Source organism: Saimiri boliviensis, assembly GCF_048565385.1.
Source record: "Saimiri boliviensis isolate mSaiBol1 chromosome 19 unlocalized genomic scaffold, mSaiBol1.pri SUPER_19_unloc_4, whole genome shotgun sequence".
NCBI classification, from domain to species: Eukaryota; Metazoa; Chordata; class Mammalia; order Primates; family Cebidae; genus Saimiri; species Saimiri boliviensis.
The window spans coordinates 1,187,237-1,203,485 of record NW_027412505.1 but is presented as its reverse complement, the minus strand read 5'-3'; the positions used below and the strand labels follow the sequence as shown (position 1 = coordinate 1,203,485).

The 16,249-nt window shown below is 44.3% G+C and overlaps 1 protein-coding gene across 1 annotated transcript in view; it reads left to right on the top strand.

The window, feature by feature from the left end:
- LOC141583344 (uncharacterized) overlaps positions 1 to 5,358 on the top strand; it is a 33,255-nt gene extending 27,897 nt beyond the window's left edge. Inside the window, exons 5-9 of the mRNA XM_074392562.1 lie at positions 1,013 to 1,062; positions 1,758 to 1,782; positions 3,387 to 3,436; positions 3,928 to 3,952; positions 5,303 to 5,358. Of these exons, the coding sequence (XP_074248663.1) occupies positions 1,013 to 1,062; positions 1,758 to 1,782; positions 3,387 to 3,436; positions 3,928 to 3,952; positions 5,303 to 5,358 (206 nt within the window). The remainder of the gene's footprint in view (positions 1 to 1,012; positions 1,063 to 1,757; positions 1,783 to 3,386; positions 3,437 to 3,927; positions 3,953 to 5,302) is intronic.
- The last annotated feature ends 10,891 nt before the right edge of the window (positions 5,359 to 16,249 follow it).

The following is a 16,249-nucleotide window of genomic DNA, read 5'->3' as shown; positions in this document are numbered from 1 at the left end:
AAATGGCCTCAGGGGGCCCCATGTGGCCCACGGGCTGTAGTTTGGGGACGCCTGGCGAAGACACTTGAAACTCGCCAGTGGCCTGCTTGGTTCTCTTCCAAGGGTACTGCGCTTCCTGTCAATCCTTCTGTAAATGTTTTTAATAAAGTTTCACTCCTACACTAAAAAAAATTGCAGGCATAGATTTGTTGAACTTATTCTGTTGTTATTTTCTTAATGTTCATGGGATCATCAGGAATATTAGTTATATTATTTGTAAATTGTGTCTTCTGTCTTTTCTTTGTGATTAGCCTGGCTGGAAGTTTACCAATTATATTGATCTTTTCTAAGAAGCACCTTTTGGTTTTGTGTTCTTTTTAAATTAATTCTATTACATTGATTTCTGCAACTACTGCTATATTTTGGGGGGGTGGGGGGTTGCCTGGTTTACATTACACTACACTTTTTTCTCTAGTTTCCTAAGGTGGAAAGTCAGACATCTGGATATGGATTATTTTTAGTTTACTGCACAGAATTGTGAATGGCACTAATGCCACTGAAGTGTGCACTTGATTATCAAAATAATAAATATTATGTATTTTGGCCACAATAATGATTTTAAAGCCAATAAAATGGATGATAAGTGCAGGAGGAACATATGTAGACCCAAGAAAGATGAATGACATAACATTTCAAGAACAAAAAAAAATGGACATTTACCAGGCCTCAAAATGCACAGGGGGATGATGGGACACTGTCCTGGAATCACCAGCGCATTTGTGTGTCGCCCTGTGTGAACACTGCCTACTTCACAGTGGTGAGGGGGCCAGAGAACCAGGCCCTGATCTGTGGCTTTCCTGATGGTCTTATTTGCCTTCCCTCTTCACCAGGAATGGCGTCCCAGTGGCAGCAAAGTTTCTGTTCTTAACCTACCTCCTTCACATACACCGGCCCCCTGTCCCCAGCACCCCAGGCTGCCTAAGGGAGTCCTTCAGCGGAACAGACATGCTGACAGTTACTCTGTGTTTCCTAGATCACAATAAACAGGAGCCTTCATCTGAGGCTACCCCAGGCATTCACATGGTAAGTTCTTTTGTCTAAGATGGAAATTTTGTTACTCTTGCTTTTTAAAAATTTTATTTGATTTGACATATGAAAATCTTAACAAGTACATTATAGATGACTTACAGAATTTTTTAGTGGGAAAATGTGAGGGTTCATTACCAGGTAAGAAATGACCTCAGATGACATTCTTAGATAACACCTTCAGTTAGGAACTGTATGGCAGCAAGCATTTTTTTTTAGGGGAAATCATTCTTCTTAAATAATTGTAACTGTACAACCAAAACAGTCTTGAAACTTGCCTAAAAATCTTGTGCCTTTCCAGTATTATGTTGTAGGCTTTAATTTGCAGTCATTGCCTCAACCACTGTCTCCCATATGCTTTTCTTTTTTCCCCATATGCTTTTCTAATGCCAACAAGTAAAGAAAAGATCTATATGGTGAAACCCAATCTCTACTAAAAATAGAGAAATTAGCCAGGCATGGTGACCAGCAGCTCTCATCTCAACTACTGGGGAGGCTGAGGCACAGCAGGTTCACTCGAGCCCAGGAGTCAGAGGTTGCAGTGAGCCTAGTTTCTGACACTGCACTCCAGCGTGGGTGATAGAGTGAGACTCCATCTCAAGAAAAGAAAAGAAAAGAAAGAAAAACCCAATGCATACAGGACACAGCATGGTCTTAGTCTTACACTGTTTTTATTTATTCTCTAAATGCAGGTGGATACAGCCACACAGACAAGCAGTACGTATTCTGGGATCACCCTGATGCTAAGGAAAAATTCTAGTGTTGAGAAAGGTGACACTTCCTTGCCCCCTTTTTCTGGAGAGCCACTCTGTTTTGAATTTCCTGCCAGAAATGAGTTTCAAGCAGTTTTGCCTTAAAAATTGTAGAATCCAGTCAAGAAATGGGACCATCTACTCTAGTGCCTGGAAGGAACAGTGCATTTAGATAGAAGAGGGTGGTTGGTGTGCATCGGGGTTGGGAAGTATGGAGGATAGAGTCAATGCGGAGTGATTGTGACTGTCCCTGCGAGTTTGTGTGCTTTACCCAAGAAAACATGTTCTCATGTGCAAAGCACAACACAAAGATTAATATTCTAAAAACAAAACTTAATCACCACTCTATTTTTCCATAAATCAATCCATTCATTCTCCACCATAGCTGTAGCTGAAGGTGAGTTTAATATCCCCAGTCCTCATATGAAGATGATGTAGAGATGATTTTTTTTAAACTTTTGCTCACCTAAATGGAAATGGCAAAGATAAACTCGGGAATAGGTGGGAGACTGATGCTCTGGGCTGCTAGTTTGAAGTTATCACATGGCCCTGGTGTCACTTGTCAGAAGATCCTAGCATCTATGCGTGTTTGTGGAGGTATGTTGGCCTATAAAGATCTCAAGCACTGTGAATCACAGTAGAATGTTCTCAATGGTCAGGTGACCCAGAGTGTGAGTAGGTTCATTGTACAGTGGACTTTGGTGTGGTCATTAATATGAAACACACAGAGACAGCTGCCAGGTCATTGGTCTTAAGTGATGGGCTATTTCTTAGTTGCTGGTGAAAAAAGGAGAACACATAGGGACATATCCTGTTGTATTTAGTGACATCGTCATCATGAAAACTAGAAATGCTCTAATTCAATAGTACACATACCCAAGACACAGCACCCAAAAAGATCTCAAGGAGAACTTTGGCTGTTAGCCTGATGCCAACCTCCTCTGCTGGATTCTACTGCACAGCTAGGTTAGAGGGGATCAGCGCCCCACCTGCTGCCACTCGTGAAGGGCTGTCCCAGTCCTGGAACCAGTGTGAGCATCAGCAGCAATGGACCCCATATCACGCCCAAGTGGTGATGAAAATAAAGGTAAAAACACAAATATCACCAGCTGAGTAGGGGTTATCTTTAAATGATAGGCTAATTGACTTACCAACTTTTGGCTTAACTTTTAAAACAAAGGGTTAATAAATACAATAGCAAATGTTGGCTAGAATTTGATATTCTATCTGAAAGTACAAAATCTTTCAGATGGGGCAATAGCCAGAGCAGCACCATTTGTGGATTCTAGGAGAAAATGACCCTATAAGGGATGAAGAAGGGAGGGCAAAATAGCTTAGGTCAGATTAGAAAGGAAGAGCCCTGAGAAGCTACAGGGAAGCACAGCCTACCATGTGTGCTGTTCTGTGGCTATTTAATACTGTGGTGGTCTGGAGCTACAAACCCAAAGGCCCAGATTCCCTTTCTTTCTGCTCCTGTCCTTTCCCTCCTTCACCAACATTATGGCAGGCCGCTGAATAGTTAATGAGCAACACCACCAAAGTGCTGATGGTCACTTTGCATCCTTCTAGGGACTGCTCTTCAGCAGGAAGACACTTCCGTGAACGCTGCAGAGGGCCAGGTAAAATGGGATATGCATGACCGGCCACAGGATGTGTCTGAGTGAAACAGTTGCTTTCTTGACTTTATCTTCTTGAATTAGAATCAGAGAATCTTATATAAGATGTGAGAATTTTACAGTATAAACTGTACGTGACTTACAGAATTTCCCTTGTTGGAGGAGTTTTGAGTGACAGTCCCTTCTTGACTGAGAATCGATTTAACAGTGGGAGAAAATGATAGCATCAACCACACACTGTGAGGTCGCAAGTTTTTGCTTTACCTGGTCTGTTTTCTTTTGCGACAAAAATCACTTAATGGCCAAGCAATGTTGTTGGAAGGAAACATCAGCCAAAAAAACCTTGTCCTTAGCATGAGTCGGTTTGCCCTGTTCTTTTTGGTTTCATTGGTTCAACACCGGTTTCCATCTTGTTTTTTAATGTCACCAAGTGCAGGCAAGTCAGGACACAGCATGGTCTGATGCTCACAGCAATTTATTTTCTGTCATTACAGGAAGCTGCAGGACTGCAGCAAGCAGGTAAGTATTGGGGAACCAACGTCATACTGATGAGTAATCCAGAAGATGAGGAATGTGGCAATGTCTCACTGGCTTTCCTGTAGACAGGCAGCCTGAGTTGAGCTTCCTGTTGTAAATGAGGACTTAGACAGTGATGGGAGAAATGATTTTTCCAGATAAGACACAATGGCCACATTCTGCAGTCCCTGGGAGCAACTGCATTCTCTGAAGATGGGGTGGGATCTTGTCCGTGGGGATGGCCCACATCTTTGTGAATTCATGTGGTGCCATGGTCACTGTGTCTTGGAGTGTGGGTGTTGGTTTCTGTACATACACATCCCCAGATTTGCTAGTGTTCACATTCTCCACAGGGATTCTCATCACTGTTGCAGTCTTAGTATAGGTACAGGAAAAAATCAACTTGTAAGCTTATGATGTGTGCACTTGATTGCATGCAAAGGACACTTTAATTAACCTAAAAGAAATTCTGTCAACAACAAGGCTGATTCCAAAGGCATACCAAAAGAACAGAGCTGTGTCAGGATCTCTGCTAATTTTATTTTTTTCATTCACGATTCCCTACTCTATTTGGTTTTCAAATAAACCTCACCTGTTTACAGGCCTTCCTATTTCCTCCTGGCATTGCAGTGGCTCACTCTAGCCATTTCCATTCTTCACAGGCCTTTTATACCAAAGCCCTCAGAATCAATCATCCGTGGCCCATCTTGAGCAGGGAGAGTGGGCTGGGACTCCTTTCTGTGCATTTAGACCCCGGTACAGCCTCATGCTATGGCCAGTTCTGTTGGGAAAGTGATAAGGCAGGAGCCTGAAGGCAGGGTTAGGTTGAAATCACAACAGCGTTCTTCACTGGGGCCTGATACTGCCCAGCAGCTAACGTGGCCCAGAATAGATAGTGCCCAGGTCATGTAGAGTTTGGGCCTTTTTTCCCTCAGCCTAGTCATGGTTGCTGTGTGCTCAGCTCAGAAACACAGCAATGAGAAGAGAACAAAGGAGTCTTCCCAGGGGCAGGGTGAGCAGAGTCACAGCCAGAGCACCACGACCTGTGGATTGCGGGTGGAAATGACTTTGAATGCGATGAAGAAGGGATGGCAAGATGGCTAAGGTCAGCTTAGAAAGGAGGAGACCTGAGAAGCTGCAGGGAAAAATAGCCTGCCCAGTGTCATGTGCTGTGTTTGTGATGGACTCTTTCATGTGGTGGTGGCCTGGAGCTACAGACCCAAAGGCCCTGATTCCCGTTTCTGCTCCTGTCCTTTTCCTGCCACCCTCCTCCTACCCCACATCATGGCATGCCCCTGAATTGCTAATGAGCAACAACATCAAGGTGCTGACGGTCGCTTTTTATCCTCCTAGGGCCTGCTCTTCAGCAGGAAGACACTTCTGGGGATGCTGCAGAGGACCAGGTATAATGGGATATGAATGTTGGGCCACATATTGTGTCTGAGTGAAACACTTGCTTGCTTGACTTTATCTTCTCGAATTAGGATCAGAGAATCTTATATAAGATAGGAGGATTTTACCATATAAATTGTAGATGACTTACAGAATTTCCTTGGTTGGGGGAGTTTTGAGCGAGAGTCTCTTCTTGACTGAGACTTGATTTAAGAGAGTGGGAGAAAATTACAGCATCAACCACACACTGTGTGGTCTCAAGTTTTTTGCCTTAGCAAGTCTGTTTTCTTTTTGGGACAAAAATCACTTAATGGCCAAGAAACACGGTTGGAAGGAAACATCGTCCAAGAAAAGCTTGTCTTTAGCATGAGTCGGTGTGCTCTGTTCTTATTTTGGATCTCTCTGATTGAACACTGGTTTCCGTCTAGTGTTTTAATGTCACCAAGTGCAGGAAAGTCAGGACACAGCATGGTCTGATGCTCACAGCAATTTATTTTCTGTCATTACAGGAAGGTGTGGGACTGCAGCAAGTGGGTAAGTATCGGGAACTAATGTCATACTGATGAGTGATCCAGAAGATGAGGAATGTGGCACTGTCTCACTGGTTTTCCTGTAGACAGGCAGACTGAGTTGAGCTTCCTGTTGTGAATGACGAATTAGGCAGCGATGGGAGAATTGATTTTTCCAGATAAGGAACAACGGCCACATTCTGCAGTCCCTGGGAGCAACTGCATTCTCTGCAGGTGGAGTGGGATCCTGTGCACGGGGCTGGCCCAGGTTTTGAGAATTCATGCGGTGCCATGGTCACTGTGTCTCGGAGTGTGTGTGCTGGTTTCCATATATACATATCCCCAGATTTCCTAGTGTTCACATTCTCCACAGGGATTTTCATCACCATCGTAGTCTTACTATCAGCAAGGAAAAAACTTGTAAGCTTACAATGTATGCAGTTGATTGCATGCAAAGGACACTTTAATTAACCCAAAAGAAGTTCCATCAACACCCAGGCCAATTCTCAAGGTGAACCAAAAGAACAGAACTGTGTCAGGGTCTCTGCTAACTGTATTTTTTCATTTACTAATCCCTGCTGTGCTTGGTTTTCAAATAAACCTCACGTGTTTATAGGCCTTCCTGTTTCCTCCTGGCATTGCAATGGCTCACTCTAGCCATTTCTGTTCTTCACAATCCTTTTCTACCAAAGCCCTCAGAATTGATCATCTGTAGCCCATCTTGAGTAGGGAACATGGGCCAGGGCTCCTTTCTCTGCATTTAGACCCTGGTACAGCCTCATGCTATGGCCAGTTCTGGTGGGAAACTCAGAACAGAGGATCCTGCAGTCAGGGTTACGGTGAAATCACCCCAACTTTCTTCACTGAGGCCTCATACTCCCCATCAGCTAATGTGGCCCAGAATAGATTGTGCCGAGGTCATGTGGAGTTCCGGCATTTTCCACCTCAGCCGAGTTGTGGTTCCTGTGTTGTCAGCACAGAAACACAGCAGCGTGAAAGGAGAACCACGTGGTGTGCACAGGGTATGAGAGGCCGGGTGAGCACTTGCCATCCTAGTAAGATGAAGGGTGGGCATGCATTTCAGGTGGGGCAAAACAAATATGGCTGTGGAACTACAGAGGCTCTGTGAGGTCCCCGTTGAACCCACTCTTGACAAAGGTTCTTGTTTACCTCTGAAGGCGCTTGGAAAAACCAGTCAAAGCAGTGGGTTTTCTTTAAATATGAATATCAACTGAGCCAAAGTATAGCTTGAGTTCTTTTCTTGGAGTATACATTTGGTGGAAACTTATTGTATATAAATCGACTTTGATGGTTGTATGGGTGTCAGTACCTATCCTACATTTTAAAACACTGAGGCTTCTGTGATTGTAAAATGTTTTACGTTAACCTCAGAAGCCATCTCCTCATAACCCAGTTCCCCTAGTCCTCTTTAATCTCTAGAATATTCTTTGCTGTTTTTTTTTTTGTTGTTGTTGTTATTGTTGTTTGGTACACAGTGGGCTTTCTGCTGTGAGTGATTAAAGCTTGAGATCAGAGTTAGCAACATTATGGCTCTAAAAATTCATAGACAGCTGCGCAGGTTGCTCTATGAGAGAGAGAGCAGACTACGGCCTTGGCCTGGGTCTGCCAAGAAAAATGATTTAGAGAAATAGAAGGAAGGCGTGAGGGCAGCAAAGCCATGAAGGTGGAGGGGAAACAAAGGTGCAACATTAGGAGGGTGAGTTCTACACCATCACCTGAGCACAGCCGGAATGTTCAAACCTCATCTGAAGGCAGAGGTGAGATCCGACTTCATGGCGGGCCTGAATGGTGGGCATCTTCCTAAAAGCCTCAAAAGAGGAGCTACTTTGTTTCTTGTCTTCTCCATGTTTCTGTGTGTTGATGCAGGGGCACCACCAGAAATTACTGAGACAGTGAAATGGAGTGAGTTTATGAAATGTTCAACTTAGCCCAGAAATCAACGATCAGCAGGGGTGAACTTGAGGGTTAGGCCAGACACTTTAGGGTAGTTGCCCGGCTTGATCTCCCTGTGGTGACAAAGAATAACTTCTGGCAGTCACCTGACAGGTGGTCCTTGTGTAGCTAGATTCTTCTGCACAGCTGGGTTAGAGAGGATCAGTGTCCCACCTTCTGCCCCTCACGAAAGGCTGTCCTAGTCCTGGAACCAGTGTGAGTATGATCAGCAACGGACCTCATGTAACACAGATGAGTTGATGGAAATAAAGAGTGGAAAGACAAATATTACATGCTAAGTAGGGGTTTTCTTCAAATGATAGGATCATTGAATATTTTCATATTTTGTTTTAACTTTTTAATAAGGATTAATATATCACTGTTAGCTCTTAAAAATTGTTAGAAAGTGTAAATAAATAAATAAATACCATAGCATATGTTGGCCAGAATGTAGTATTGCCTCTGAATCAAGGTTGTTCCTTATCAAGTACAAAACGTTAGAGATGGAGTCATAGCCAGAGTCACATTACTTGTGAATTGTGGGAGGAAATGACTTTGGAAGAGATGAATAGGGAGGGCAAGATGGCTCAGGTCAGATTAGAAAGGAGGAGCCCTGAGAAGCTGCTGGGAAACATCACCTGCCCTGGGTGGTGTGCCATGTTTGAGATGGACTATTTCACATTGTAGTGACCTGGAGCTACAAACCCAAAGGCTCTGATTCCCTTTCTTTTCTGCTCTTGTCCTTTCCCTGTGACCCTCCTTCTTCACCCACATCATGGCATGCCCCTGAATTGTTTTTTTTTTTTTTTTTTTTGAGACAGAGTTTCACTCTTGTTACCCAGGCTGGAGTGCAATGGCGCAATCTCGGCTCACTGCAACCTCTGCCTCCTGGGTTCAGTCAATTCTCCTGCCTCAGCCTCCTGAGTAGCTGGGATTACAGGCACACACCACCATGCCCAGCTAATTTTTTGTATTTTTAGTAGAGACGGGGTTTCACCATGTTGACCAGGATGGTCTCGATCTCTTGACCTCATGATCCACCTGCCTCGGCCTCCCAAAGTGCTGGGATAACAGGCTTGAGCCACCGCGCCCGGCCCCCTGAATTGTTAATGAGCAACACCACCAAGGAGCTGATGGTCACTTTGCATCCTTGTAGGGCCTGCTGTTCAGCAGGAAGAACCTTCTGGGGACTCTGCAGAGAACCAGGTAAAATGGGATATGAATCTAAGGGGTCTCAGTGAAACAGTTACTTTCTTGACTTTGTCTTCGAGAATTAGGATCAGAAAATCTTATATAAGATATGAGATTTTTGCCATATAAATTGCAGAAGATTTACAGAATTTCCTTGGTTAGGGGAGTTTTGAGCGACAGTCTCTTCTTGACAGAGACTCGATTTAAGACAGTGAGAGAAAATGACAGCATGAACCACACACTGTGTGGTCACAAGCTTTTTGCCTTAGCAAGTCCATTTTCTTTTTGGGACAAAAATCACTTAATGGCCAAGCAATATTGTTGGAAAGAAACATCGTCCAAGAAACCTTGTCTTCAGCATGAGTTGGTGTGCTCTGTTCTTTTGGGTTTCTTTGACTGCAGAAAACTCAGGACACAGCATGGTCTGATGCTCATAACAATTAAGTTTCTGTCATTACAGGAAGCTGTGGCACTGCAGCAAGCCGGTAAGTGTTGGGGAACCCCTGTCATAGCAGTGAGTAATCCAGAAGATGAGGAATGTGGCACTGTGTCGCTGGCTTTTCTGTAGACAGGCAGGCTGAGTTGAGCTTCCTTTTGTGAAAGCGGATGTAGGCAGCCATGGAAGAAATGATTTTATGAGATAAGGAACAACGGTCCCATTCTACAGTCCCTGGGTGCACCTGTGTTCTCTGAATGTGGGGTGGGATTCTGTGCATGGGACCGGCCCAGGTCTTTTGTGAATTCATGCAAAGCCATGGTCAGTGTGTCTCGGGGTGTGTGTTTTGGTTTCCATACATATAGATCCCCAGATTTTCTGGTATTCGTGTTCTTTACAGGGATTTTATCAGCACCGTATTCTTACTATAGTCACAGAAAAAGGTCAACTTGGGAGCTTATGATGTGTGCAGTTGATTGCATGCAAAAGACACTTTAATTAACCCAGAAAATGTTCTGTCCATGCCCAGGCCAATTCTCAAGGCATATGAAAAGAACAGAATGATGTGAGGATCTCCGCTCATTTTAATTTTTTCATTCCCAATTTCCTGCTGTGCTTGGTTTTCAAATAAACCTCATCCATTTACAGGCTTTTCTGTTTCCTCCTGGAAACAGAAATGGCTCACTCCAGCCATTTCCATTCTTCTCAAGCCTTTTCCACCAAAGGCCTCAGAATTGATTGATTGTCCACAGCCCATCTTGAGCAGGGAGAGTGGGCCGGGGCTCATTTCTGTGCAGTTAGACCCTGGTACAGCCTCATGCTATGGCCAGTTCTGGTGAGAAATGGGGAAGAGTGGAGCCTGCAAGCAGGGTGAGGGTGCAATCACCCCAACTTTCTTCATTGAGACCTTATACTGCCCATCGGCTAATGTGGCCAAGAATTGAGAGTGCCAGGGATATGTGGAGGTCCAGACTTTTCTCCCTCAGCCTAGTCCTGGTTGCTCTGCTCAGCTCAGGAACACAGGAAAGAGAGGTGACAGCCATGTGGTTTGCAGAGGGTCTGAGAGGCAGGGTGAGCAACTTGCCTTCCTATCAGGATGGACGGTGGTCATGCCTTGCAGGTTTAGAAAAAGAAACATGGCTGTGGAACCGCAGAGGCTCCATGAGGTACCCATTGCACGCACTCTTGAGAAATGTTCGTGCTTTCCTCTGAAGGCCCTTGCAAACAACAAGGGGAAGCAGTGGGCTTTGGTTAAATATGAGTATCTGCAGAGCCAAAGTATAGCTTGAGTTTCTTCTAGGAATATGCATTTGGTGGAAACTTATTTTCTGTAAATTGGATTTGATAGCTGTGTAGGGATAAGTATTTACTCCACATTTTAAAACCCTGAGGCATTTGTGATTTTAAAATGTTTCTCACTAACCTCAGAAGCCATCTCCTCATTACCTCATTTCCCTATTCCTCTTTAATCCGTAGAAAATCCTTTGCTTTCGTTACATGTTGTTGTTGTTGTTGTTATTGTGGATGTTGTTGTTTGACATCCAGTGGGCTTTCTGCTGTGAGTGATTAAAGGTTGAGATGAGCGTTAGCAACATTGAGGCTCTAAGAATTCATAGACAGCTGCCCAGCTTTCTCTGTGAGAAAGAGAGAGCAGGCTGTGGCCTTGGCCTGAGCCTGCCAGGAAACATGATTTAGAGGAATAGAAGGAAGGAGTGAGGGCAGCAAAGCCATGAAGATGGAGGGGAGGCCAAGGTGCAACATCAGGAGAGTGAGTTCTACACCATCACCTGGACCCTGCTGGAATGTTCAATCCTCATCTGAAGGCGGAGATGGGCTCTGACTTCGTGGCCAGTCTGAATTTCAGCTATCATTCTAAAAGCAGGGAGAGAGGAGCAGCTTTGTGTCTTGTCTTCTCCATGTTTCTGTGTGTTGATGGCAGAGTCCCGGCCAATAATTAGTGAGACAGTGAACAGAAGTGTGTTCTTGAAATGGACAGCTTGGCCCAGAGACGACATGATCAGTAGGGACAAACTTGAGGGTCATGCCAGACACTTGAGGGTAGTTGCCTGGCTTGATCTCCCTGTGGTGGCACAAAGAGTAGCTTCTGGCGGTGACCTGACTGGTCATCCTTGTGTAGCTAGATTCTTCAGCACAGCTGGGTTAGAAGGGATCACTGTCTCACCTTGTGCCACTCAAGAAAGGTTCCAGTCCTGGAGCCTGTGTACGAAAAGAACAGAATGATCAGCCACACACCCCATGGAACACCCATGAGCTGATGAAATAAAGAGTGGAAAGACAAATACCACATGCTGATTAGGGATATTCTTGAAGTGATAGGATCATTGAGCATTTTCATATTTCAGATTAACTTTTTACTTAGGATTAGTAAATACAATAGCACTATTATCTTACAAAATAAAATTGTTAGAAAGGAAATATAAATAAGTAAATGAATATATAAATAAATACTGTACCATATGTTGGCCAGAATGTAATATTGTCTCTGAAGCAAGGTTGTTCCTTATCAAGTACACAATCTTGTAGGTGGGGTGATGGCCAGAGCAGCACCACTTGTGAATTGTGAGAGAAAATGACTTTGCGAGGGATGAAGAAGGGAGGGCAAGATGGCTCAGGTCAGATGGTCCTGAGAAGCTGCAGGAAAGCAGTGCCTGCCCTGGGTGGTATGCCATGTTTGAGATGGACTATTTTACATTGTGGTGGCCTAGAGCTACAAACCCAAAGGCCCTAATTTTCTTTCTTTTCTGCTCCTGTCATTTTTCTTCCACCCTCCTCCCTCACCCAAATCATGGCATGTCCCTGAATTGTCAATGAGCAATGCCACCAAGTTGCTGATGGTCACTTTGCATCCTTCTAGGGCCTGCTCTTCAGCAGGAAGACACTTCCGTGGATGCTGCGGAGGACGAGGTACAATGGGATGTGATTGTCAGGCCGCAGGATGTGTCTGAGTGGAACAGTTGCTTTCTTGACTTTATCTTCTTGAATTTGGATTAGAGAATCTTATATAAGATATGAGAATTTTGCCATATAAACTGTAGATGACTTACAGAATTCCCTTGGTTGAGAGAGTTTTGAGTGAGAGTCTGTTCTTGACTGAGACTCGATTTAAGATGGTGGGAGAAAATGACAGCATCAACCACACACTGTGTGGTCACAAGCTTTTTGCCTTAGCAAGTCTGTTTTCTTTTTGGGACAAAAATCACTTAATGTCCATGCAACATTGTTGGAAAGAAACATCGTGCAAGAAACCTTGTCTTTAGCATGAGTCAGTATGCTCTGTTCTTCTTTTGGGTTTCTTTGAGTGCAGTAAAGTCAGAATACAGCATGGTCTGATGCTCATAACAATTTATTTTCTGTCATTACAGGAAGTTGTGGCACTGCAGCAAGCCGGTAAGTGTTGGGGAACCCCTGTCATAGTGGTGAGTAATCCAGAAGATGAGGAATGTGGCACTCTTGTCACTGGCTTTTCTGTAGACAGGCAGGCTGAGTTGAGCTTCCTGTTGTGAAAGCGGATGTATGCAGCCATGGGAGAAATGATTTTACCAGATAAGGGACAATGGTCACATTCTGCAGTCTTACAGTGCACCTGCGTTCTCTGAACGTGGGGTGGGATCCTGTGCATGGGACTGGCCCAGGTCTTTTTGGAATTCATGCAGAGCCATGGTCACTGTGTCTTGGGATATGTGTTTTGGTTTCCATACATACGGATCCCCAGATTGTCTAGTATTCACCTTCTCCACAGGGATTTTATCTGCAGTCCATTCTTATTATAGGCACAGGAAAAAGTCAACTTGGGAACTTAACAATGTGTGCAGTTGATTGCATGCAAAAGACACTTTAATTAACCCAGAAAAATGTTCCGTCCATGCCCAGGCCAATTCTCAAGGCGTACCAAAAGAACAGAACTGTGTGAGGATCTCTGCTCATTTTATTTTTTTCATTGAAAATTCCCTGCTGTGCTTGGTTTTCAAGTAAACTTCATCCATTTACAGGCTTTCCTGTTTCCTCCTGTCACTGGAGTGGCTCACTCTAGCCATTTCCATTCTTCACAAGCCTTTTCCACCAAAGCCCTCAGAATTGATCGTCCATAGCCCATCTTGAGCAGGAAGAGTGGGCCAGGGCTCTTTTCTGTGCATTTAGACCCTGGTACAGCCTCATGCTATGGCCAGTTCTAGTGGGAAACTGAGAAGAGAGAAGCCTTCAAGCAGTGATAGGGTGAAATCACCCCAACTTTCTTCACTGAGGCCTTATACTGCCCATCGGCTAATGTGGCCAAGAATAGAGAGTGCCAGGGATATGTGGGGTTCCAGCCTTTTGTCCCTCAGCCTAGTCTTGGTTGCTGTGTGCTCGGCTCAGGAACACAGCAAAAAGACAGCTACGTAGTTTGCACATGGTCTGAGAGACAGGGCGAGCACTTGCCTTCCTAGCAGGATGGAAGTGGTCATCCCATGCAGGTTTAGAAAAAGAAGCATGGCTGTGGAACCGCAGAGGCTCCATGAGGTTCCCGTTGAATCCACTCTTGAGAAATGTTCTTGCTTTCCTCTGAAGGTCCATGCAAACAAGAGAAAGCAGTGGGTTTTGTTTAAATATGAATATCTGCTGAGCCAAATTATAAATTGTGTTTTTTCTTGGAACATGCAATTAGTGGAAACATATTGTATTTAAATCAAATTTGATAGCTATGTAGGTGTCAGTACTTACCTCACATTTTAAAACACTGAGGCATTTGTGATTTTAAAGTGTTTCTCATTAACCTCAGAAGCCATCTCCTCATTACCTCATTCCCCTATTCTTGTTTAATCCCTAGAAGATTCTCTGCTTTTGTTACATTTTGTTGTTGTTTTTGATGATGTTGTTTGATACCCAGTGGGCTTTCTGCTGTGAGTGATTCAAGGTTGAGATGAGCGTTAGCAACATTGAGGCTCTAAGAATTCATAGACAGCTGCCCAGCTTTCTCTGTGACAAAGAGAGAGAGCAGGCTGTGGCCTTGCCTGAGCCTGCCAGGAAACATGATTTAGAAGAACAGAAGGAAGGAGTGAGGGCAGCAAGCCATGAAGGTGGAGGGGAAACCAAGGTGCAACATCAGGAGAGTGAGTTCTACACCATCATCTGGGCACTGCCAGAATGTTCCAGCCGCAGGTGAAGGCAGAGTTGAGCTCCGACTTCATGGCTGGCCTTAATGGTGGACATCTTCCTAAAAGCCTGGAAAAAGGAGTTGCTTTGTGTCTTTTCTTCTCCATGTTTCTGTGTGTTGATCTTAGGGGCACCAGTGGAAAGTAATGAGACAGTGAACAGGAGTGTGTTCCTGAAATGTTCAACTAGGCCCAGAGAGGACATGATCAGCAGGGATGAAGTTGAGGGTTAGGCCAGACACTTGAGGGTAGTTGCCCGGCTTGATCTCACTGTGGTGGCACAATGAATACCTTCTGGTGGTCATCTGACAGTGGTCCTTGTGTAGCTAGATTTCTCTGCTCAGCTGGGTTAGAGCGGATCAGCATCCACCTTGTGCCATTCAAGAAGGGCTGTCCCAGTCCTGGAGCCTGTGTGAGTATGATCAGCAACAGACCCCGTGTAACACACACGAAGTGATGAAAATAAAGTCTGGAAAGACAAATATCACATGCTGATTAGGGATATTCTTGAAGTGATAGGATCATTGAGCATTTTCATATTTTGGCTTAATTTTTACTTAGGAGTAGTAAATATAATAGCACTATTATCTTATAAAATAAAGATTGTTAGAAAGGAAATATAAATAAATAATAAGTAAGTAAATTGTTAAATACCATAGCATATGTTGCCCAGAATGTAATATTCCTCTGAAAGAAAGGTTGTTACTTATCAAGTATACAATCTGGTAGGTGGGGTGATGGCCAGACCAGCACTACTTGTGAATTGTGACAGGAAATGACTTTGCAAGGGATGAAGAAGGGAGGGCAAGATGGCTCAGGTCAGATGGTCCTGAGAAGCTGCAGGGAAACATCTCCTGCCCTGGGTGGTGTGCCATGTTTGAGATGGACTGTTTTACATTGTGGTGGCCTGGAGCTACAAACCCAAAGGCCCTGATTTTCTTTCTTTTCTGCTCCTGTAATTTTCCTGCCACCATCCTCCCTCACCCAAATCATGGCATATCCCTGAATTGTCAACGAGCAATGCTACCAAGTTGCTGATGGTCACTTTGCATCCTTCCAGGGCCTGCTCTTCAGCAGGAAGACACCTCCATGGACGCTGCAGAGGACCAGGTAAACTGGGATGTGATTGTCAGGCCACAGGATGTGTCTGAGTGGAACAGTTGCTTTCTTGACTTTATCTTCTTGAATTGGGATCAGAGAATTTTATATAAAATACATGAGAATTTTGCCATATAAACTGTAGGTGACTTACAGAATTCCCTTGGTCGAGAGAGTTTTAAGTGAGAGTTCCTTCTTGACTAAGACTCGATTTAAGACAGTGGAAGAAAATGACAGCATGGACCACACACTGTGTGGTCACAAGCTTTTTGCCTTAGCAAGTGTGTTTTGGGACAAAAATCACTTAATGTCCAAGTGACATTGTTGGAAAGAAACATCGTCCAAGAAAACTTGTCTTCAGCATGAGTCGGTGTGCTCTGTTCTTTTGGGTTTCTTTGACTGCAGAAAACTCAGGACACAGCATGGTCTGATGCTCATAACAATTTATTTTCTGTCATTACAGGAAGCTGTGGCAGTGCAGCAAGCCGGTAAGTGTTGGGGAACCCCTGTCATAGCGGTGAGTAATCCAGAAGATGAGGAATGTGTCACTGTGTCGCTGGCTTTTCTGTAG